We start from the raw sequence: 25,365 nt of genomic DNA on the forward strand, positions 1-25,365 counted from the left end.
ATTTGAGTAAGTGGTCGCCTCCAAGTTTTTGCAAGTTTGCTTTGGTAGAGGTAGTTTTCATGTATTAGTTTGGTTTGGGTTTCTGGATGTGTCTGCTAGTAATGTCCTTGGGCTGGTGGGGCCTGCTTTTAGGGTCTGTTTTGGGGGGAAGGAACTGTTTGAGTTCTGAGGTCAGAGTGGAGGGTTGGGCCATTTGCTGAGAATAGCTGGATAGGACTGTTGGCTTGGTTTCCTGCCAAAGTGAGGATGTAGCATGGGTTCCTTAGTTGCCTAGATTCTTTGGTCAGGCTTACTAGATGGTCTGGACTGGGTACTATACTCATCTCAGCAGTAGGTGCGACTATGAATTAGCTTTCTGCTGTTTGGGGACCAAGAGTGTGCACTGAATGCCCTGGTTAGGTGAGGCCACTGGTTTTGCTCTGCAGACGGGGCAAGCCGTATGCTGTGCTCTCTGTTCCGGTGCCACTGTAAACAGGGCTTTTGTGTGGGCTTCACACTTCCCGGTAAGGTTCTCTTGTCAGGCCGACTGAAGGCTGTATTCAGCAATAAGTGGAGCTATAAATTAGTTTTCCTGCTCAAGCATAGCAGGAGAGGCAGCTCCAAGGCCACTGAGGCTCTTTGTAGTCTTGACTCAAGCTGACCTGTGCCCCAGGTTCCTTGGCCAAACAAGACGCCTGGCTTTGCTCTGGAGGTAATCAGCTCTGCCCACCTGCCTCCTGGCTCGAGCGTCACTGAGTTATGCAGCAGCTTCAAGATGTTCTTGCGGGCTCTTCCTGTCACATGGGGCCGGGGGCCATACTCTGCAGCAGATGGGGCTATGACTCAGCTCTCCTGCTTGGGTGGGCCTCAGAGGACAACTCCTAAATTTTCCAGAACAGGCTTTCTGGTTGGGAGGGGCTGGGAAGCCATCCTTTATAGTAGGTGAGGCTGACTCAGCTCTTCTGTCTGGACCTGGGTAGACCAGGCTCAAGGGCTAGCAGAACTCTTTATTAGGGGATCTGAGTCCGGCAGACCCACACCCAGCTGAGTTTCTGCAGATGAGCAGATCCGCTGGTTGGCAGTACTCCTTGGGCTCTACAGGTTGAACTTAGTCTCCCAAGATCTGAGTGCTAGTTGTTGTACACCTTTCCCTGCTTCTCTCTCACAGTCAGATTCCCTGTGATCAAGCCGCACAGAATCTCCTGTATACCCTATGGGGCACAACCAGAGTAGGGACTCCCGTGAAGCAACCCACAGTGTTAGGGACGGGGTTGGGAAAAGAGAACGCCTGGGCTCTGTCTTCCCCCTGGAGGAACCAGATGCTCAGAGTAGACTTCTTGGCACTGTGCTGTGCTGGCCCGGGGGAGGGGCGGTGCGGTCAGCGTGTCGTGTGCCTCTTACCCCACGGTGTGGTCTGTCTCGGTCTCTGTGGTGCTGGGGGTGCTTTATCCTCACTCCTGTGTTCTAGGATTCTCTCAGTGGTGTCTTATCCACGGGTGGTTGTTAGTGGTTCCTCTTGTGAGGGGGAGTGACGTCTGGAACAACCTGAACAACCTATGGCCATCTTAGTGATATCAGTCCTGGCCCCTTCTTTAGTGACGGAGTCCCCAGTATTTCCTTTTTGGTTGTTCTAGCCAGCTTGAGGGGGCTGCCTTTCTCACCTTTCATCCCAGGAACAGGGAAATTGAATTGAATTGGAAACCCCTTTTTCTCTGGAGGCTGCTCTGCAGAGGGTGGGATTCCAGGGAGAGCCGGCAGTTGTCACCAGCATCTGCTGGCGTCGGGGCTGAAGTTGCTCCTAAGAATAGGGGTGGATCTAGCCCTGTTGGAGAGCTGAAGGAGGCTCCGGGATGGTGGGGCACACTCACAGTGGGATGGGAAGGTGGGCCGAGTAGCAGCTGGGTGGAGAGCGAGCTTGTGCGCCCTGGAACTGCAGACAGGTGGGTGGTGGCGGCACTGTCAGCTCTGCAGGACATCTCGTGCCACAGCCCCCATCCCTTGTTCCCGCCAAGGCTCTGTCTCCCCTTGGTCCCCCCTCCCAGTCTCATTGTACTCTTGAATGGGAAGGCTCTCATTTGTTTCAGGTCAGAGTTTTTGAAGAGGTGGAAGTAGTAGAGGGAACACGTTCTGTAGACTGGTAGGGATGTGCCGTAGTTGGCCCGTTTGGAGACGTGACCTGAGCACGTAGAGCCACTTCGCTCAGCTCTGCCTTTTGTAGAGACTTTGGTTTATAGAAGACTTTAGGGCCCGCTGCTCTGCTCCCGTCACCCGTTTTATTTCACTGTCTCTCAGGACAGACCTTTAAGCTCTCGCCGGGGAGACATGGTGTCTGATAGTGCTGAGCTCTGCCAAGGACTAGAAAACCGGAAACAGCTGCCATCTCTTTGTGGGTCTTCAGTACCTAATTCCATGTGGGCGCCGTGGGATGTGCTGTCTGTTGTGCAGAGACGGTGTTCTGTCTGGACTACTACTCTTTCTCATCTGAAGGGTTTCTCCTTACCTGACACATACGCCAATTACGGTAGTTTCCTGGAGGCAGGATCGTGCAGTACTTCTCCTCGCAGTCCCTCCCCCTCCTAGAGGGCCTCATGTGTGGTAGCTGCTTACCACGGATCTTTTGAATAAATGCATGATTAACTGATGCTGCACTATTTCTGTGGCAGCCATTGACAAGTTGGGACACATCCCTGGATACATTTCCTGGATGCCAGAGCTAAGTGGCATCCCAGCGGCAGCATCACCTTGTTGCCTTTTCAGGGCCGTTCCAGTGACTTAGTGGTACCATACTGCCTGTAGGCTGGTCCGGCCCCATCCTGCTCAAGGTACTCGCCTGGCAGATTGAACAGTAGCCTCATGTGGGTTGACCTGCTGCTCAGCAATGCCTTAGGATCATTTGCCTTTATTCATAGTTGTTTTTTTATTGATTTGTACTTCGTTCTGTAGCTTTTCTGGTCTCTTTATATCTAGGAACAGCCCCTAGATATAAAATATTTTGGAGAGGGTGCAAAATTTAGCCTAAGAAACGACGACAGTACACTGAAGGTGTCCTGACCTAATGGTAGAAATAGCCTTCCATTCAGGACCCCGTGGCTGGTTAGCCCTGTGGCAACAAGGAAGAACCTGCATATTTGGGATCCACAAGCAGATGAGTGTTCTTCTTTGTCCCTGCCCGCGTCTCAGGCCTCCTCTAGTGGCTCCTGACTTTTGCCAAGAGGCCTCCAGTTTCCACCATCCTCAACCCATACCATAATCAGACCTCTCTCTCCACGGATATTTCCCGAGTTGTCCATTTAATAAGGAATGCGCTTCTCCAGCCTCAGCAAGATCACCTGCTACGTGGATCTACCCATCTATCTATCCACTCACCTACTCTTTTACCCTCCTACCCAGCCGCCCTCCCTCCCTCCTTTCTGCCTTCCCATCCACCCATCTAGCCACTCATCTTCCTATTTGGCCTTCCATCCATCCAGCAGTTTTGAACACTGACTATATGGCAGGTACTGTGTGAGGCACTGGGGATGCAGTGATGAATGAGAGACAGGCTTCTCCTTCAAAGAGCTCACGGTTCAGCTTCAGGAGACAGACATAAGCAACGTGTACACAGCGCACAATAGTGAATGTTACGATGCATTGTGGACAAAGAACTATGAGAAGATAGAAGGGGTAGGAGATGAGTAAAGAAGAAAGAAGGAGAGAATGACTTCAAAGGCAGTGAATATTTGCCACAAGGCTTAACTACTGATAAGCCTCTTTCAGAGTTACCTTCTTCTAAAGCAGTGTTTTAAAAATCTTTTGTGCTTTTAGTAGAAAAATGTCTTTTTCCTCAATAAAATTTACATGAAACAACCAATAAATAAACCAAGCAAAAGCAGAGTGCCTTTGGTTAAATTGGGGGTGGGGTGAAGATGGGGGTGGTGGTCCAGAAAGACCTCTGCCTGGCTGCATCCCAGGCTTCGGAGCCCTGCCCTCTGGTCTTCCCAAGGTGGTCAAAGTTGTTTTGATTCTGGTTGTTGCTGAGGACACAGCTTTGCCTTGGAAGAGCATAGAACCTATAGGCTGTTGCAGGCAAATCTCTAGGTGATTTTGACACCCACTTAGGACCCAAACTGGATAGCTGGGCTTTTCTTTTGGGGAAGAGAGACCTAACTATAATACTTAGAGGTAGGAAGGGGTGGATTAGAGTGAGGAATCAGTTGTCCCTTTTGAGAATGGAGTTAGTTCTTGGTCCTCACGGCTTAGAGCTGTAAGGTAGGGTGGGCAAGCTTCTAGCTTATCGTTTCTCAGGAGGAGAAAAGCCTCTTCCGGGGCCTGTTAGTGTAGAGATCTCTCCGTGAGGAGCTGTGGGATCTGGTTGCATGCGCCTTGTCCCTGTTTGTCCTAAGAACCCAGGGAGAGCTGTGGGGCTCCCTGGGGTTGGCGGAGAGGACGCATGGTAGGAGAGAGTCATGGACCAGGCCAGCAGAGAGGAGTTGAGCCGACTGGGTTGGTAGATACGACCACTGCTACTTCCTGAGTACTGGCAATGTGATAGACCCTGCTCTGAGTGTTTTCTGTGTATTGGCTTAATCTTCATAATCACCCCATGTGGAAGGTATTTTTTTAACCCGTTTTGCTAATGACATTAAGGCACAGAGAGGTTACGTGGATAATTAGTGGTAGAGCTGGTATTCAAAACTGAGGCAGTATGGCTCACCGGAGAATGCTCCTTTAACATCAGCTTCATGTTAGAAAGTTCATGCAGGCTCAGAATAGGGCATTTTTATTTGGGGCTTTAACTGTAATTGACCAGTTTTTTAGATTTATAGATCTAATATCTATATATTTGTGTACTTTTTATTTTTAAAAAACATCCTCCAGTTGTAGGCAGGTATGAGTTGGTACCAGGCTACTTTGCTGCCCTACAGAAAAAGGTGAAAAGAAGTGTAGCCTTTCCCTAAAGTCCCACCTGCAGACCCTCAGGCCTCACTCTGAGCCAGGTCTCCCAGCATGCAGCCCCTGGGAGGCTAGTCCACAGCGGGGGGAACCACTGAATTGGGGCTAAGATGGAGAGGGCATCTGTTGGTGTCCCTTCTTCCCTGACTGAGCCTCAGAGCTCTCGTCTCCATTATTACCTTGGATATGTTCTCTTAAAAAAAGATGCTTTCTAGCTATGAGACGGGTGCTTAAGGCAAGACTATGAAAAAGGTACTTCCTAGGGCACCTCCACGTGTAGCCAGCTTTTCAGCATTTGAGCCCAGGTCATTTAGAGCAGTGGTTCTCAAAATGTTAATTTCTTCTTCTTCTTCTTCTTTTTTTTTTTTTTTTTAAACAGAACCACTTTCCTCTAACCCCAAACTACGTGGCTCCAGCAAGCATAGTCTGTCAAGACCCTTTGATGTAACTACCCTTGGCTATTTCTCTGATCCTTCACTTTCACTAGAAGCTGTTTTGTTTTTGTGCCAAACTGATGAGTAGGAGGTTTGGGGCGGGAGGAGGAAGAGACTGGAAGAAGAGTTTCGGATTGTCTGTGGATTTCCATTAGCCGTGCTCTCTCTGTCCCTCATTATCAGGGATTACTAAGGTTTGTTTTATAAAGGATTAGGATGTCTGTGCTGTTTTGCAAGTAGAAGTTTAGGAGTTTTTCTTAGAATCAAACATTAATCGAGAAAAACAGATCTAACATAAAGCAAAAAAAAAAAAAAAAAATCCAAGAGAAAGCCCCATTCTGTTCAGACTTATGGCCTGTAGGAAAATTTTCAAAAGTATTTCTTCAAGGGGCCAAGCAGCAGGACTCCCGTTTAAGCTTTGCAGCTGTTGTAGGATGTCTCCCTCACATATGGCTTTGAAATTTTACCCCTCTTATCCTGAATGATTAAACACCCTCTCTTGCTTTCTCTCCTTTTGCAGTCCTGAATAGAGGCGCCATTGCGCTCCAGCAGCGTAGAGAGTTTCTAGTGTCGCATCACTTTGGAAAAGCATTGATGGAAACCAGCATTATTCCTGGAGCTGCCTTTCTTTTTTGTCTCCTTTGTTCTGAGCCTGAAGAGATCACACTCAGAAAGGCAGTTGGGTTTTCTAGTTTAGGGCAGATTCTAGATGCTTTCCAGGGGCCTTGGGCCACGAAGGGATTGCTCTCTCCTGCCACCCATCGTGCCCTGGGTAGAGGTTTGCCATGGTCACCAGGAAGGGATGGTTTTCCAGATGTCTCTTGCTAAAATGTGCTCGGAAGAACTTCCCCCTCCCCCCACTCCATTTGTTTCCAAAGAAAATTTATTGAATATTAAGTCATAAAGCCAGTGATATAATTTTAATGAAAAATATCCTGTATCACTCAAGACTTAAAAGAACAAAAATACCCCTTAGAAACACTGCCTTGAAAAATAATCACATTAACTTTACACACAACAGAGTCCTTTCTTAAGCTTTATTTAAGAAATCGAGTACTATATAGTTCAATATATATAAGACACATCCAGTATTGTGTTCCTGATAGCAAGTGCATAGATTTTGTTAAGATATCATTTCACTCGATATAAACGTTTTACGGTCACATGAAGATAATACTCCCGGTGATTTTGCCCAAGCATGAGAGGAGAGAACAGAACACAGCAAAAGTAGCGAGCTACAACAGAGATGAGAAACAAAAACAGCGAATTAGCAGAACAGTCGATTCCTGATAAGTGAATAAGCTGATTGCTTGGTCACAATGTTTTTTCACTTATCAGGAATGTTGCACAGTACACCGATGTTCACTGTGTTTCCTAGCCTGCGGCTGAGAGGCCCAGCCCGTGGGTTGTTGGGAAGCATCACGGGCTGCCGTCCGCGTGGCGAGCGGTGACAGTCCTGTAATCTCCCAGGGCGGTCTGTGGGTGGCACACAGATACACCTTGCTAACTAACACCGCAGCGGTGTTTTACAGAATCAGAATGGTAAGAATGAATTTAAGCAGGGACCAACTTTACAGTCATGAGTGCTTAAGGGAACTAGCATTTTTGTCCCCTTCTTTGGAGAATTACGATTTTTGTTGTTTTTCTAAAAAACAACAAAAAAACTGGCTTTGTCTTTGTCTTTCCCTTCTTTTACTTAGCATCAGTATTTTGCCTTATGCCAAATGGTGGATGGATATATATGTGTGTGTGTATACATATACATATACATATATATACATATGTACATATACATACATATACATACACATATATATATTCATTCTTGTATTCCTTAGAGATTTTAAAAATAAACACTTGCATCTTGGACAGAATCGATCACCCTCTTTACCCCTTCTCCCTCCCTCACACCCCCCACCAAAAAAAAAAAAAAAAAAAAAAAAAAGAAAATCACACCCTTCACCCTCTTTCCCCCCTAAGGTAGGCAGTGGTTTTCAGAGGCAATCTGATGAAGGCTATGAGCTTTAAAGCAGAACTATTGGCAGGAAGTCAGCTCCCATCTGTGCAGGTTTGGAGCTGGTGGAAGTCACTTCGCTGAGGTGTTCGGCCTATGGGGGAAAAGAGCCTCCTTCCCTCCACCTCACCAGGTCCCTCTGTTGTTGAGCCAACTAGAAAAGACCATCTAGGGGCCAGAGGGGCCGCCGAAACCAGAGGGTGAAGGGCTTGAGCACCTGCGGGGAAAATCTCATTGGCAGCGGGAGGAAGGCTGCCCGGTGCAGGGTGGCCTGAGTCAGACAGAGTTTGTGTGTCTGAAAAGCTGGAAGGAGAGAGAAGACAGAGGGAGCAAACATCAATGGGATCTTTTAAGAGCACTTGGAGAGCAGTCCGATTCCTGAGCATAAGAGATGGGCAGAGATGGGAGGGTGGCCGGGAGCTTCGGTTTCAGAGGGCATACAAGGAATAGTTCCTTTAGTTCTCTTTTGGTAACTGGGGTTGGGGTGATAGTGGGGGACAAGGTGTTCATTCAGGAGGGAGTTGTGTGGATGCATATGGCATCCTTGGCTTTCATTTGGAAATGGATGATGTATCATGAAGACGTGAGCATGAGAACCTGTACCTCCTTCCCCTCCCACCTCACCGAGTAAGAGCTTCCTTTTGAGCACTTGGAAGTAGTCCCTTTAGTTTCTGTTCTTTTCAGTAATTAAAGCTGCTCCTGGATGCAATCAGCTCTTAAAAAGAAATAATTTAAATTACTTTTCTATACATCGGTAGTGACTGATTGATAGGAACGTGTAAACTTAAGTTTAACCCCTTTCACATCTCTGTTCACCAGGTCATCATTGTGCCGTTTCTTCCCTTAGAGCTCAGCTCTTTGAAAAATGCGGTTAGTCCCTAGGAAGAGTTGGTAATGATACGCCTTTAGACTTGTGGGGAGGTGGAAGGAACCCTAGCTCTGCTTCTGCTCCTCTTAACATTTCTTAAAGTGATGCAGCAGCGAGCCCTAGGAACTGCATCCGTGCACCTGCGACAGGGCGGGAGGAGGGAAGGGACCAGTGGGGTCAGAAGACCGGAAGAGGTCTGGGCAAATCCAACTCTGCAGGCAGTTATTTAGGGGAATGACAGAAGTAAGTAGCAGTCTTGGACTAGGTGGTTAGAATGGGCTGTTGTACAGAAATCAAGAGGTGGCTGGTGTGCAGTTTCCCCCTTTCCCCAAATCAGATATTCACTTAGGTGGAATCGACTGTATCTTTTTACACAACATATAGAAAAAAAACAGATACGTGAAACAGTGAGGTGTGTAGATGTATCACCAACATATAATGACTACCAACAATACAACACGCAGAGAGAGAAACAAGTATTAGGAAAATGGTTTAATATTGGAGACAGAAGCAAAAAACTGCATCACACAATAACATACGTTACAAAAATAAGTTTGACTGTTTCAACTACACGGTTATGTTCACAATGAGGACAGAAGAATCAGAAAAAACTTTGATCTAAACAGCAAAAAAGCAAACCCCTAAAGTTGTAACTAATACATTTATCCACTTAAAGTGACTGAGTACTTCTAAATCTAATTACCTTATTGTGTAACTGCACAATACAGAATAAAAAGTGAAACTTACCGCTGTATTTTAAGACAAAATTCTAATGCTAGATATAAGCAAAGGGAAAAAAGAAATCAAGCCAAAGTTTTTAATTCTCAAAAGAAAAGCAACTTTCTTTCTATCAATCAATCAACCAGAAATCAAACCTGAAATCAGTCATTGTCAGGGGGCCCACTAGAGTAAGCCACAAAAATTTCCATTTTTTTTTTAATCTCCAGTATAAAAAGTTCCACTGGTACAAAATGCGTAAGTACAATCAGTTGTAGAAATAGGAAAGCCTGCGTATTTTTTTTTTTTTTGGCTCAAATTCCATCAAACAACAAAATCCAAATGCATCAATAAAACAAACAATACTCAAATGGTCTTACAGTTTCCACTAGGTTGCATTAACTTTGGCTTTTCTCAGACAATATTTAAAAACTATTTTGTAATTCTAAACAAAATGATATTATTAATCTACAAACAACAATTCTCACAGCACAAAAAAACACAAATACATTTTTTGTATGACATTATTCAAAAAGGTAATGAAACTACAGGTTTTTTTAAAATTTTATTTCTTCTTGTTAATTAGCACTTAATAAAAACAAACAGTAAAATGAGTCCAGAGTAGCACAAGCCAAAGAACTATAACCCCTATGGTGAAAGAAAGATGAACTTGTTACACCTTTGAGGACTGCCATTTTATCACAATTCTCTAATTTAGTGTAAAAACGACTATTCTCTACACTTGATTTTAAAAAAGCAGTTTCCCTGTGTGTTGTTCCTTCTGGCACAGGCCCTTTGCACCCTTGCAGCTTTTTTTTCCTTTGATATTAAAAGATAAAGTGAGTAAAAGTCAATTTGTCTCTGAGGAGGGTCAGCTTTTAAGCAATGCAAACATGCAAAAAAAAAAAAAAAAAAAAAAAGACTTTCCCCCTGAAATGTACTGTTTTGGTTGCCTGCGAAATAAGAAACACCCAATGTGAAGTGCCCAGCCTGAGCCTCTTGTCACCGGCATTCAAGCTCCTCTGGGGAGATGCAGGTGGGTGAAAGGACAGTCTGAAATTCAGATGGTGGTGTTCTCTTGTGTGCTGTGCATCCACAAACCACCCTATGCTGTATGTGAGAGAGCGATGTGTGGGGACTCCTGGCATTAAGCTGATGGCTGCAGGAAGTACAAAATAGCCCTCAAAGGATGAAGGAAGGCCCCAGCAGTAGTAAACACGTGTGAGGATAATACAGATCATTTCATTGTAAGTGCATGTGCTATAAGAAGGAAACTTGTTTTGTGTTTAGTTTTTGTGTTTGTTTTTTTTTTTTTGCATCGTTAGAGGCTAGTCCTTTCCATCCCAGGGCTATCACGTCCACATGGAACTAACTCAACAGAGTGGTGAGTGGGAGAAGGAGGAAGGAAAGGGAGCCAGCAGTTTCTGAACTCCTTTAAAGACAAGCTTCCAGGGCCAAGAAGGCAGGAGTCTGTGTTGGGGCCTTAGGGATGACACTGGGGTTTGTCAAGACAGTGAGAGTTCTGTTCAACGTGAAGTCGAAGTCAAAGTAATATGGCACTTTATAGAGCGGCAGCAGGATCTGGTGCTAGGTATTTGGTCAGTAACTGTGATAAAGAATAGAGTTGGACTTAGATGGTCAGTCCCCTTTCAATGATTTCAATTAATAAAATTAACAAAAAGGCAGAGAAAGAAAGGACTATCAACTTCTAACCCCAGGCACCTTGCTTAATCAGAGGTATCTCCTGGGATCAGAGAATGCCCAGCACAGTGGCTGATTAGAAACATCATTAATTGGGAGTATTTAAGGAATAAAAATCCCTCAAAATGCTACCCCATCACAAAGTCGTTTAACTGGAAGGCATATGAAAATATTCTCGAACTAGAACATACCCCTACACCTGATCTCAAAAGCATATAGAATTTAAGGTTAATGATGTAGGTGCTGAATCTACCTACCATCCCCCTTAGAAGGTTTATCGAATCCACTGTTTCTAATTAAAACCGGAGACGGAATTTCAGCAGCACATTAGTTTTTTTAAAATGACCAGAGATTATCAATCAATCAAAACTAAAAAAAAAAAAAAAAGGTGTAGGGAGGAAATAAAAAACGGAGAGGGTGAAGATATATTTTTTCCCTTCAGATTTGCTTTGTGGAGTTTTTTTTTCTTTTGGATCTCAACCAGTGGGTAAAAAAAAGTAGAAAAGACAAAACTCAAAAGATGTATGGGCCAGGCGGGGGGGGGGGGGGGGGGGGGGGGGAGTCCAAATTAGAAACACCCTGGAACAAACAGAAATGACAACGGTATAAAAAGTTACCAACGCTCCAGACAGCTCTGGGTAGAAAGGGTTAGAAGTTCAGAACTTTCTCACCTTAGAGGTTTCCATAGATTATGAAGGAAATACATCGTGAGGTTGCCATCACAGCATTGATGTGCAGAGCGGTTAAAAAAGTGAGACATGGGCACTTATACAATGTCTTACAAAAAACATCATAGAGAAATAACAAACAATAACAATTTCAGGCAACAAGACCACAGGATAGCAAGTTAACAAACTTTTTAACCTCTTTTTTTTTGTTTTTTGTTTTTTAAATATTAGGGATTTATACAAAACACATAATAAAATACCCATGTTATCAAATTACTTCTCACAAGAAACACACTGAAGCTCTAGGAAGGAAGTACCTTTGGAATTTGGCACTATATATTTTCACTTTTTTTCTTTAAAAGAAAAAAAAAATCACATTTTGCTGAACACAAACACATCTAAATAGTCCACAATAAAAAAAAATGACATCAATGCTTTACAAGCCAACACAAAACTTATTCTGGAATAGGGTTTTTTTTTTTTTTCCCCCTCACATGAAATTTTTTTTAAGCAAACTTTTTTTTTTGAAATTCTTTAAGTAAACCAATTCTAACCTTGTCTTATCAACAGAGAACATTAAGACCATAAGACTCATGATTGAAACCACAACTTAATTCACAGAAGCACCAACATAACAGTTTACAGTAACCTTTCTCCTGTACATTGAAACAGTATAAAATATAGGTAATTTCATGTGCATTAAACCATGGATTGTCTAACTGTGAGTCAGTTCAGCAAAAGGTGACACAAATAGGTAGCATTTGCCCCAAAACAGGGTAAATATTTTTCTTATACTAATCTACAAAAAGTGGTTCTATATATATATCTTAATGAGAAAGTGAGCCACCTAAAATGGCCTTATCAAAAAACTTTACACTGCCTGAAAAATGTAAAAACTATTACAGACCTCTAGAGACTTAAAATCAGACAGTTTTTTTTCTCAAACTGTTTTTGGAAGTAGTCTGTTAGAAACCAACATTCTGTGTCCCTGGACACATATTGCTATTGTTACCAGTGACCGGGAAGAATGCCAATCCCTGTATAATACTTTCAAGTCTGTTTTATGAAAAAAAAAAAAAATAAGAAAGAAACGTTTTTGCCACAGGTTTTTTTTCTATAATTAATTTGTCTAATAAATTTCAGTCTTGCATGAATGCTGCAATGTTTTTCACATTGACTTCCCAGAATTCATAGCTAGATGAGGTCACATGCAAATTTCAAAGGTCAAACTAGATCAAAGGTCAGTAGGAGAACCAAATGTGATGTGAGGTCAGAAAGACATCAGAAACAATGACGGGACGATGAAACTTTTTTTTTTGAGACGCCACAGGGACATGCTAGGCAAACGGTGAACTAACGGGCATGAAGATGTCTAGGGAGAAAACAAGGGAGAGTAAAAAGTTACACAGAATCTACGCAGCAGCAACAAAATCACTCTTAAGGGTGCAGGAGAAAAACTAATGCAAATCTTAGGTCATCCCGGGAGTCTACGAGCCATTCCCGTAATTTGCATTTCTTACAATCTTTATCCACAGCACAATGGAACCCCAAGAGAATCCATCCAGAGGAGGAGAGGGGATGGATTCCAGGAGTTTTGGGGTGGGGGCTGGCGAGGGACAGCAGGGGAGGATCCAGTTTCAACGGATGTAACATGTGGGGGAGAGTCAGACGACCGAACTATAAACTAGATAGATCATGGAGGCTACAAACAAAATCGTCAGACAGATACAAACAACAAGAGGGAAAAGCATGAACTGCAGGCCTAGGGTTCAACGGTGAAAAAAAGCCCATTCCTAGAACGATTCCTCTAGAGACTACTTCAAAAGGATCTAGCTAGCACAGAGAACTGCTCTTTAGGTACCCAATAAGTTAACAATAGGCAATAAATAACTTCCATTATTTCTGAGGCAGTAAAAATTTTGTACAAAAATAGAAATGCTTTTTTTACAAATAAAATTTACAGGCCTGTGGCTTTCTTTTTTATTTATGTATTTATGTATTATTTATTTATTATTAAATTTATCTTTCAAGAAACATCAAGTATTTTCACTCATTTTTATTTTATTTTTAAACCCTGTAGCTTTAAGAAACAGATCTCTAAATCTTTTTTTTTACATTAATCCTTTCTAAAAACTAAAATAAAACAACAAAATAGACAACCAGTGTAATAATCTGACCGATAAATGTCATGTTTCTTTGAACCCTAAATAAAATCCTACTTGTTAAAACAAACCAAATGTAGTGGAAAGACGTTTGTATTGTTTTAAGTGCTTCTCCTGGCTTCTCTCTCGAGCTGGGCCACCACCTTAACCTCTAATCGGCCGGCGCCCTCCTAGGGACGGGCGCAGACAGGAGGGGCGAATTCTCCAGGCAGTGCTCTGGGGCACCAGGGGGCTCAGAGTTAGAATTGCACGTTAGCCTTTGTTTGCCTTTTAAATTCTCAAGATGTCATTTATTTATGTGTGTTTTTCTTTAAAAAAAAAAAAAGCAAAAAACAAGAACAAAACGAAAAAGGTAAAAGGAGATTCAAATTGCAAAACAAAGGAGAATACAGTGGCACAACTGGAAGAGGAGTTTTACTCGATAGAAACAAGGTAGCCCAAGTTTTTAATTATGGCGAAGTGGGTGGGGCGGGGAGGGGACATGGAGGCCTTATAGTAAAAAAACCGTCTCTCTTGGTAAAAGTTGGCAATGTGGTCCTCCTCTGCCTTTCCTGTTGAGTACAGGCTGGCTTGTGGGACTTACCCTAAGAAAGCTAAAAAAGCAGGGAGCCTCTGGGGTTAGGATCAGTAAGGTTTGCTGTCGTTTTTGGAGCGCTTCAGCTGGACCTTCAAGCGTTTCATGCCAATCTGAAAGCCATTCATAGCCTGGATAGCAGCTTGTGCGGACACAGGATTGTCGTAGCTAACAAAGCCTGGAAGACACAAGGGGAAGGACGGCGGCAGTCAGCACGGAGAGGCAGCGCGGGAGACGGGAGCGAGCAGGACGTCGTGGGGGCGGGGCTGCAGAGTGTAACCGTACGTGGTGGGGAGCGTGGGCAGGTGCCGTGGGCTCGGCCGCGGGCAGCTCTGCTCGGGTCGGGGTGTGCCGGCCGTGGACGGACGGGGTGTGTTTTACGGCCACCCCTGGGCACGTCCACTGAGAAACAGGGAGAAAAGCGGGTCGGACTGGGAATGTGGTATCATGACAACCACCCTCTCCTCTGTGAAAAACGAAATCTCAAGACTCTCAGACTCCTGGTCTGTTTACTGACTTCGGTCAAGTCTGTCTGGGTTTCAAGCCCCTTGGAATCCTTCTGACAGAACCCGTGGTGGTGCTCACAGAGGCAGAGGCATAGATACTCCAGGGCTCGCAGGGTCCCCAGAGGCTCACATGTCCCAACCAGGTGCGGTTTAAATGAAGGGCTGGTAAACGGTACACTGCAAACACCCCGACTTTCATTCCAGTTCCCCATCTGTATCCACACAGCCCACACCTGTTCGACTGTCGGATGGGGTCAGTCAGTGAATTAACTCTAGGATAATTTGTACTTGATTTTTAACATTTTGGAGTTATTTCTGAGAGGGACCTAGGGAACCCCCAAGGGAAATGCCGGTCCTTTCTTATCATCTCAACTTCCGTTTTCAAAGCTCCACTGCATTCGACAGACTGGAAATTGCTACATTATACCCCCTCAGAATAAAGAGTCTGAATAGCTTAGGGCTTAAGAGCCATCCTCACAGACTTCCCAGTATCTTGGTCTGTCCTAACACCACCAAAATGGCAGGGAGGGCATGCTGTTGAGAAAGGGCCAGTGATGCTCTGCAAAGACCCAGAAACAGAATTCTGATCACAATAGTTTGCTCTAACACTGGCGGTGGGGGTAAGAGGTACACGCAAAGCTTTCTTTAGGTAATGCCGACGTAAAGGTGTTGAACTCGTACTGTCCCTACTTCTGGGGTTGAAAGGAAGCTATTATACTGGGTGGATTCCAGTTCTCAACATCAGCTGTTCAGAAGGTTCTATACTAAGCTTCTTCAACTATCTGCTATTAAAATCTAAAGCTAAAGAGAAAACTCCTTTACAAACTGGAGGAGGAAGAAAAGGACATAAATATAACTTTAGCAGAGTTCTCAGCCGATAAAAAGGAGCATATGGTATAATGCAGAAAAGCTTTTCATTGGCAGGCTGTACTGCAAAATGGTGGTACAGATTTTTACTAAATCTAATCCCCAGTATATGTGCTCTCGAATCCAAGATTTTGGCTCTGATTTTCTCCTTTCCTTCTAGGTCGTTATCCAGAAGCAGCAAGATGATTAAAGAATGGAAATGGGTCAAGGGTGAAATGGATAACGAAACCTGGCCAAGAGGTTAGCATGAGAGAATGGGCTACCTAAAACTAGCAAATCTGGGACCCCCCCCCCCCCCCGCCAAATTAGGCCGGCTCACTGAGAAATGTAGGTTTGGGATGCTGCGGCTTTTGATAAAAATTGAAAACAGTGCATAGTGCTAAGTACCATTGTCTGCCGACATTCATAGGTATAGCCTGCATTATTACACCTTGGTTGAAGAGTATGTGGGCTGATATAATCTCTTTTCAGGCACTAACAACTGTTTTTCTCAAAATCAGACCCTGAAGCACAATCCCTTTCCGATCTCCAAATAAACCCAGGACATTGCTTAGTGATGAGGAGTATAAAAGTCTGGCTCATAACCTCGCGCAGGGAAGCTCTGAGTGGTAAGCACCCACCGACACACACATGCGCCCCCCCCCCATGTAACCACTCCCTTTCCATTTCACTTGTTGGTGCGCCATCACAAGGGGGTTTATGTACTTGTCACAGCAGCAGCGATAGTGGGGTCGGTTCAGGCTGACACCCTGTCCACTTGGGTAAAAACAGTGACTTTCAATGGTTGACATACTAATTCCCCTAACAACAGAGGCTTCAGACCTTCCTGGGTGATGGCACAGAGATTAGAAAGACGTTACGATAATGGGGTTTTAGAAGCCAAAACATTCTCTTTACACCCGTTGCCCATTTCCAGTTAGCCAAATACTAAGTTTGAGTACCACTCCTACCACCTTTGATGTTTTTCTTCATACCATATAGTTCTCTTTGTATTTCCTGGGTCCGGATCTATTCCAATTTGTTTGGTGCTCTGACTGCCTACTACCTCCATGAATTACTAGATTGGAGGAATGATGAAAGCAAATGTTCGATCTCAGACTGGGCCAGAACTTGCCAAGCAAGTAATCTATACTCTGAACATTCTAGCCTCTAAGCTACTTTGGAGACCAAAGGGGTTCAAAAAGCAAAACAAGAAATAGATTTAATGAATGCTATGCTTCTGCTTCTAAAACATTAGGGCCAGTGGAGAGTGTGCCTCTCTCTTAGGGAGCACAGAGTCTGGGCTGCGTGAGGAAGGAGGGCACGACAGCCCAGGCCACCGAGGACCTGGGTTTTCCAGTGTTCTCTGAATGCTTGCATCTCCTGGGCTCTGCATCCACTCGGGCAGGCCCTGTAGAGCCCATCATCCCAAATTCTGGCTCCCGAATCAGCATAATGCAGCACTTCCTGGGACCGTGACGGGCATCAACTCCCCGGCCCGAGCTTGGCGGGGGGGGGGGGGGGGGGCTGCAGTGTGGCCACACCCCTACTGTGAAGGTATGTGAGAATGTAGGAAGCCTCCCCATACTACTTGCTACCCAGATCCACAAGTGCCCGAAGCCTCCCGCACCTAGAAGGCTACGGAATTCGTGGCAGTGTCTGCAGTACTGCTCTGTATCAGGATCGCCTAAACCACGCTGTAGTCCATTAACTGTATTTCCCTCTGCTCAAGTTCGTGGTTCCAGCGGTGGGGCTTGAAGAAACTAGTGAAAGATGACTAGCTGCGTGTAGTAAGACCCTGAGTAGCACAGTACACAACATCATCTAAGGCGTGGGCATTTAGTTTCATTTCCCAGATCCTTCCTTTTTCTATAGCCCCTTCCTCTGCTTTTGACTAAATGACTTTGCCCGATCTGCTTACATGGATCCAGAACACCAGGAAATAGCACCACCCAGGGAAGGCCCTATCTGGACTTCTCAAATATTTGCCATTTACATTTTCCTTCCCGTGACTCCTCACACTTGGGAATGTACTGTTAATATTCTGGCTTGGTTTCTTTTGCATACCAAAGCACTTGCTCAGATTGGTCTGTTTGTCAATGAAGACTTTAGCAGAGATAACATTTCCAAAAGGCATGAACATCTGCAGAATGTCCTGGTCTCCAAACTCCTGTGGAAGGTGGTAAATAAAGAGGTTTGCACCCTCTGGACCTAAAGAGGAAAAAAAAATCAGAGTAAGGTATTCTTCGCTTCTTAGTTCCCAAGGCCTCTTCTTAGGACTGCTTTAACAACAGATAGCCTAAGCATTTGCCTTTCTCTCTCATGCTAGAAGGGAATGAGATAGATGGATAAATGTCAAGTGCTGGTATGTCTTTCAAGACGGGAATCATCCTTCAGATGGTCCTGATTTCCAAAGACACTGGTCAGCAATAGCTGTCTTTTCACTGATCATCTTCTGTGGCTCGCATTTGCTTAGTGTACATATTTTCAGTCTCCTCTTCATGGGGGTGAAGGTGGTCCCCATGGGGTAGAGGTGGGGGGGAGAATGCAGGAGTGGGTTTTTCCTGGGTGGCTGTGTTTTGTTGTATGTATGTACGATCTCTTGGAGTTGAGAGAATCCTGTGTGTTCTAAGCAAATTGCAGCAATTTAGAATAATGGATATAGCAGTAATGTTGCTTGGATTTCTCAATCATTTACCTAATTATCCATCCAGTTTTGATTTGCCAAATCTCTTAACAGAGTCTAATAATCATTTTTATTAGAAATGACTGGCAGTGAGTCAAGGCAGGGAAAAATAGGTAGCTAGAGTTTCACAGCTGTGATAGGAATTATACCACTGGGGATTAGCCTTGGAAATGAACGCACAAGGTGCAGAAGCTAGGCAGAGACCAAGCTCAGAGCCATCACTTTCCAGAGAAACAGGAAGCAAGGGCAGAGTATGGAAGGTCCTCTCAGCTACACTGGTTAGAGAGGTAAGTTCTCCTCTTGTCTTCCCCTGTCATTCCCCACCTCTCTAGCCACCTGCCCGAGAGCCATCCGGAGGTGAAAAGGAGGGAATCTGACCTGATGGGAGGTAATCATCTAACCTAGAACAGGCAAGGAGGCTTTCCAGGTCCAAAGCCGCCTGGGGTTGTTACAGATCCCCCCCGCCCCCCCCCCCCCCCGCGCCTGGAGGGGGCCCCCCCCAGGGCTGGATGTCTCTAGGATGTTCTAAGTTCGGGGCGTGGTGTCTGGAGGGGAAGGGTGCTCACAAAACAGATGAAGTAACCTTGGCAGCTGACTCCTGGAACCTTCAGTGGCATCCGGGGAAGGAACCAGAGCTGCCTGCCCCACTGGGATGCCCCAGGGGGTGGCTGCAACGGGTCCCTGCAGGGGGGTGTGGTGGTGGGTAGTATTTGGGTCTAAGAGAAGTAAAACCGGAGTAAGAATAACTTTGTAAAAATAGAAGAAACATCTTTGTAAAGAAGAGTCAAACCAAGTTTCTTCCCACAAAAAAAGTGTACTAATGTGTGGGACTTTTCCCAAGGATGTCTTCTGGAAGCAAGTTTCTGAAGCCACAGAGATGAAGCATTTAAGTTCAACATGACCACTTTAACTTTCTGTGTCGCTCACAATTCCCCCGGACATATCCACATTCCAGTGCCAAGGAGGCAGTCTGTAATTCAAGGGACACAGTTGCAGGTCTTAGGTCCCCAAATGTTTCCTGGTTTAAAAAAATTCTTAAAAAAATCAACACTAATATGAATAGGTGGAAAACCCAAACACTGGAAAGGGATGTTTGGAGTGCCACCAGGCCAGGCACGGCTTCGGCAGTGTGTGTACCGGGCAAATCTGGCACCACCCAGGTTTCGTGGTCCTTCTCAATAAAAGGTCCGCATGTACAAATGAGGATTTATGGGACCCACTCTCAGCTCCTGAGGCCCGGGGAGAAAATGCAATTTAATGCACTCTGTCAGAGTACTGGCTACGCCTGGACAGTCCTGGCATTCTAGAACACTGCGCATTCCGACTGTATCTGTGCCACATGGGGGGACCAAGAAAATATGAAAAAGGTCACTCTAAGAAGGCTCTGTTCTTTATTCACCATTTTCTCAGGTGAAAGTGCCACCAGCATCTCCTAGTGTGGACCCCACCAGTTTTCATCACCCAGAAATAGTTTGATTTTGCAAACTGCCAGAATTGTGAACACTAAAATAAGAAAAAGGTGACTCGATGGGGAAAACCTCTCTTCCGTGCAAAGAAGGCGGCTGTTGCCATAGATACCAAGGGTAGAGACACAAAAACACGTCTTTGAGGGTTCCACCTATGTCTCCACCTCACTGTTGCTTTTAAGTAAGAACCTGCTGACAGATGATGCATTCCTCGGATCTCTCCCAGTACACGGCATTGTAACTTGCTGGAGTTCTCTGTTAGAGTGTTGGTCCCAGCTGGCTGGGTGCTCACATTTTGTATTTCTCAGATAGGGCACTTGGTCTAGCACAGAGCATTGGGGGTGTCTGTGGCCGATGGCCGGCACCCACCAGCTGCTTTGTGGCCTTCCTGAGGCTCTACCTACTTGTGTGTGCGTGACTGCCTTCTGCAAATCAAGGAACATGGGTAGGTATGACAGAGGTCAGAGAGTATTCAGGAGTGATAGGAAAGATGGTAAACTTTCCTGGATTGAGGTCGATAGGGATGCCATAACCCTTCAGAAGATTTAGCTGGGGAATATATCAAAGCCACTTTAAAACAACAGCAGCAGCAAAGCCAGCCTGGCTCATTTTCCTGTGGGAAAATATATACTAGGGCACATGACTAAATGCATCAACTTGACTTTCAACTCTCTTAACTAAAGGACAAAACCATGGAGCAGAAAATCTAAAAATCTGTTTAGTTGTGGAATTCATTGGGTTTTTCTTTCTTCCTTCCAAGTATAACCTGTTTTGAAAATTATGTTGCAGTCAAACTAATATTAAGATGGTTTAAATTTCTTGAGCACACATCAACTGGGTGAAAAGAAGGTGATCAGAAAAGAGGTATGAGAAGGTGGGAGATGATTAAAAACGCTAAACAAAGCAAAAAACACCACCACCACCACCACCAAAAAAATCAAAACTAAACCATGCTACCGGTAGCCCCAATACCTAAATGTCAATGATCCCAGGTTGGCAGCCATTATTGACATTAATCCCAGAGGGTTAGCTACTGCACAGGCAACCCCAAAAAGGCAAGGCTTGGAAATGCGGGGCAGTGAGCTGCGGTAAAGCAGCAGAGGACAGTTGTTTCAGGGCCCACATTCTATCCTTGCACCAGTACATGGCGAGTCCACTGGTGACTGGTGTTTCTCGGTGACATACGTCACGTTGCTTGCTCTAAGGCTCTGCTGGGCAACGGAGCAGTGGCCAAGATTCTTTAAGAATCCTGTGGGGAACCGGCTTTTATGTTTTCGCCTAAGAACATCATTATCTCACAGACCCCTCCTACCACAGTCACCGTGGTAGTCTGACCCCAGACAAGGGACCTCAGGGCAGGCCCTTCTTTGGGAAGGCAGGGTATTTATGACGTAGGGTCTCCACATGCCTCGGGAAATACAGTTGCCTGAACGGTGGTGCAGGTTTTTAAAAATCTACACTAACGGTCACAGCTAAGAATAAAGAGAAAGTTGAAATAATGAAGAATTTAGATTTTCATATATCTCATTTTTAACGATTTATAAATGGAAACAAACCTTTGTTCTACAAGAGTATCTTTAAAGCTGTGTCCCTTTTAAAGTTCACAACTTTACAAAGTTAAAACATTCTATTCTTATAGAACACCATATTTAAAATACGCAGACAAGAACAGTCTGGAAACGTAGGGTGAAGATAAAGGAGAAGGGAAAGAAATTTGTAAAAACTGCCTCAGCAATACTTCCTTATTCTAGCCCCTTCCGCCATACTCCGACAGGTGTGAAAGAGAATAAATACCATCATGGTGCAGAGTTCCCTTGAAAGCAATTTCTACTAAGGAGAAGAGACCAAAAGGAAGAAAGGAAAAGACAAGCTCTCCCTCTTTGGACTGGTTCATTAACTGTTTTAGAATTAGCTTGAATTTATTCTTAGCATTCACTTCCTGAGACTCACTTTGCCTCATTGGCAGAGAAGCAAGACCATCAATCACGTCCTTACTTCCTGAGAAGACCCCCGATTCAACACAGACCCAGCCGATCCTGATGATGCGTTTTATCCTTACCCTGGAAACCTTCGCCTATGAAGAGAAGAGGCCAGCTAACCAGCCACAGGGCGTGGGGACATGCCTGGGAAGACCATCGACTGACCCCTTCCACTAGGGAGCAGTTAATGTGTAGTAGACGGTCCCTGCTGACTTGGGAGAGCGGGTTCCTGCCCGGTTTCTGAGGGCAGCAACTACTGCCCTCAGGTAACTGCGCAGAAGCACGCAGTGGGTGAGAAATACGTCTGAGGAGGTAAATTAAAAGACTGATGGAAAAATTGCAAGATAAAAGAAGTACAAGTCTGCGGAGGACAGGAGAGAAGATTCAAACCAATGGCTTAGTCCCGTTAGGTTTCTTAAGAGAGAAAAAACAAACCCCATCCCGTGAGGGGCAGAAATAAAATAATGGCTCTCTCCTAGGACACTGGCTCCGTCGAGTTTCTCGGAGGCCGCCCGGGCCCTGGGCGAGCACCTACCTTCCTTCTGGCTGCCCGCGGCGCTCTGCTGTTGCAGCAAGCTCTGGCTGTACAGAGTGGGCAGTGCCGCGGCCGCGTACTGCTGAATCCCTGAGTAGGCCTGCGTGAGGGCGTCCATGGTGCCCGCCGTGCCATTCGTCAAGCCCGTGGCGCCAAGTCCTCCATTCAGAGCCGCCATACCTGAGAGCATTTGAGCAACTTTACAAAAAACCCAACAATAGAGAAGAGAAATAGCACTTTTCATTAGTGCTTTCCAAAGGAAGTTAGAGAATCATTTGACACAAGTAACAACAGCAAGTGCATGCAGCTAGCACACCGATGAAACCGGCACGGAAGTGAACACGAAACTATGACGTAACACGTTGTCACGATGGGGAACACACAACAAAACCCACGAAACCCCCTGAGCAATGATGCCGTCACTCCCTAAGGCCAGTGAGCAGACTTCACGGAGGCACGACAGTGAGACAGGACATCGTAATTCCATGCACGGTGCTACTGGCAAGTACTGGTATCGTTTTGAAATGAGAGCCTTTTCCTTCGTAGAGCCCAGAAGCATGTAAGAAAACGTGAGTGACGGGGGCTCGTAACAGCTATGCACTTAAGTCCATTTCCCGGGCGCTCTGAGGAGCCATGGGATGGCTCAAGGGTTTGCGGAAAAAGGGATAAAACTTGTCTCTGTCAGCAGGCTGATGAGATGGTCCCGGAGGCCAGCTCTGTCCCCAGGGAACCTGTGTGCGGCCCCCTGAAACAGCTCAGGGATGTCGTCGGGGAGTGGGCCCTTAGAAAGACTCGCCTAGCTGATTAAGAATGAAAGCATAGGAAAAAATGGGGACCCTTAATCTAACTGTAGAGAACTGAGGCTGCTTACTCAGTGGGAAAGGCTCCAAATAGAATGGGGCCAACTTGAGTAGCAGACAGACACACAGGCAAATATGAATCCGGGTCACGGGAGCGTGCACCCCTGAAAGCGCTCCATGTCGTGTTTTCCGGTTAACTGAAGTGACACCCATGTCTGTGAGCTGGATCTTGGCTATTCACGGATGGGAACTGGATGCCGGCCAGCGCACTTTGAGTTTTTTCTTGTATCCTGACTGCTCTTTCGCTCGATTATGGTGGCTGACTGTGCCACATTTTCCCTGAGTCCTGAGTCAAAACAAGCAACACTTTATAGAGTGCTGACTTTCGTATGAACACAGGAAATGGAAGAGGTGATATCATAATAGCCTTTAGTTGCCTTTATGATTAAAACATTTTAAAAAAGAGATCCGTTTCTGGGAAGAACTCACTGAAAACATTAATGAAACTCTTGAATGGATTAGGGCTGTTGATTAGGGCTATTAAAATAGCAAAGATGACTAACTGAAAACAAATTGGCAAGAAGTCTAATGAGGACAGAGGACCAGATAAAGATGCTTAGAAATGATACAGAGGAATCCAATATCAGAATCACGTCAACACCACCAGTTTCTTGCGTGCCATCCACAGAAGATGGAGCAGGTGGGAATGTTCTACGTACTCTCAGCATGCCTCGGTTACTCTGACAACTTCATCTCTTAGGTGAAAAGGACTACACACAAGATATGAATTAGACCATGGCTTAACAGCAGAGAAATGCATAGTGCCTCAAGTCTGGTATTCTTCCGGGGGGGGCTTGAGGGGACAGAAGTGGGCCCTGGTGAAGTCACCAAGTACAGTCTCCTCAGTACAGACACCGCACTGGGGGTGGGGGTGGGGGTGAGGGTGAGGAGCCTCTGAAGGACAGAAGAATGGAACGATAAGCCTCCTGAAAAAGGACATCCTTGCGGGTGGATCTAGCAACAAATACAAACGAAGCTAAAAAGGTGCCGGCCAGCAGAGGTCCTGTGGACTCTGCTTTCAGTTTCTTACTGAGAAGCATTCTATGCTGTCATTTTTTTTTTTTTTTTTTTTTGGTCAAATAAATGCTGTTAAAGAGCTTGGAACTAGTGTGTCCTCCTAATGCAACAGTCCCTCAGACATCAGCTAATCCCATTTAACCCACTCAGGCCTCTCTCGTCCTCCATCCCTGGTATTCGTAGGGCTGCTGAAGGCTGGGGGAGTAACTTCGCTTTTCTCCTTTTGGTCTTATTTTATCCTCACCTCCCAATATTTGTGTGAATGCAAAGAAACAGCAATGGTTCTTTTCTAGAAAGGTGACGAGGGTGTAAAATGACTCCGGGGGAGCTGGGCACAGTTCAGTGCTGTCTGTTTCATTTCCGTCAGGCTGTGAATAGGTGCTAGGGACACAGACGATCACGCCGTGGGGCTCAGCCCTCTAGAAAGGCAGACCCCTGGGTGGGCAGGAATTCTCGCAGGAGAGTGAGTTGGTGACTTGCCACTCTGCTTCTGCCCAAGGTGGGAGAGTCTAGGTGTGCATCGCAGCGTACGGGGCTGCTCGGAGCTCTGCTGCTGTCACCGGAACGGTAGAGCCCTGCGTCTCTGGCACCTTGTCGGCTAAGGGCCTGGCGGTTTGCAGCCGGTGTGCCTCCCTGCACGTCGTAGCTTCCCCAGAGGCCAGACCCAGGGGGGTGTTTCACTGCAGGCTCACTGTGGCCCTGGACTCCCTTCCTCTCTGGTACATGTCTCCCCCCCCCTTTTTTTTTTTTTAAATCATCCAGGTCAGGTGACTTTTCTTCTCTTTCCACCTTTTCGCCAATTTTTTTTTTCCCTCTTGAAACACAGAAGCAGAATGAACTTCAGTGCTCCTGAAAGACGGGATGGGTTTTAGGACTAGAGTCATCGTGAGGCCTGCAGCCCTACCAAGTGACATTCCAGCACATCGTCACTCTGTTCCTGCCTACACTTCACGGTCCTTGGCCAGGGTTTTGGACTACATCTCAGGGCAAATCTGCTTTCTGAAGGGCTCTGCTTGCTTCAAGTGATGCCACCCGTGCGGGAGGTAGTTGTGGCTGGCTTGACCTGCCTGAGGCGAGGACAGAAATGGTATTGGGGGCACCAACAGGTGCTGATGCCAAAGAGGGCATGGTAAGGGCTCTTGAGCCCGGGCCTTTCCTCCTCCGTGGTATAACCATCCTTTTGAGCAAAAATAAGTGTACAAGTTCTGGCAAGTGCATTGAGAATATTGAAGACCAAACTATCCTGGAGGTCCTGGGGTATGTGTTTGCCAAAGCCAAGGTAGAATAGGTAATTGATTACCTGGTGGAATTTGAAAGACCGTCAAAGGAAGATTTATATTAAATAATTATTATATCAAAGATAACACTTGTCAGTTCAGCTGCTGGTATCTGATTACATGCACAAACTATGGACAGTGTTT

General features: G+C 45.5%; 1 protein-coding gene across 12 annotated transcripts in view; it reads right to left on the bottom strand.

Moving 5' to 3' along the window:
* Positions 1 to 11,183: 11,183 nt before the first annotated feature.
* CELF2 (CUGBP Elav-like family member 2) overlaps positions 11,184 to 25,365 on the bottom strand; it is a 797,242-nt gene continuing 783,060 nt past the window's right edge. For 7 of the 12 annotated variants that reach the window (XM_027593429.2, XM_027593422.2, XM_027593424.2 and 4 more), the window contains 3 exons: positions 22,068 to 22,265; positions 17,469 to 17,612; positions 11,184 to 14,227 (listed from right to left, as the gene is read on the bottom strand). In XM_027593429.2, the coding sequence (XP_027449230.1) occupies positions 14,100 to 14,227; positions 17,469 to 17,612; positions 22,068 to 22,265 (470 nt within the window). In that variant the 3' untranslated portion in view covers positions 11,184 to 14,099. The remainder of the gene's footprint in view (positions 14,228 to 17,468; positions 17,613 to 22,067; positions 22,266 to 25,365) is intronic. The other 5 variants (XM_027593425.2, XM_027593421.2, XM_027593420.2 and 2 more) reach the window with 4 other exon arrangements.

This window comes from Zalophus californianus, chromosome 9, assembly GCF_009762305.2.
Source record: "Zalophus californianus isolate mZalCal1 chromosome 9, mZalCal1.pri.v2, whole genome shotgun sequence".
In the NCBI taxonomy this organism is placed as follows: domain Eukaryota; kingdom Metazoa; phylum Chordata; class Mammalia; order Carnivora; family Otariidae; genus Zalophus; species Zalophus californianus.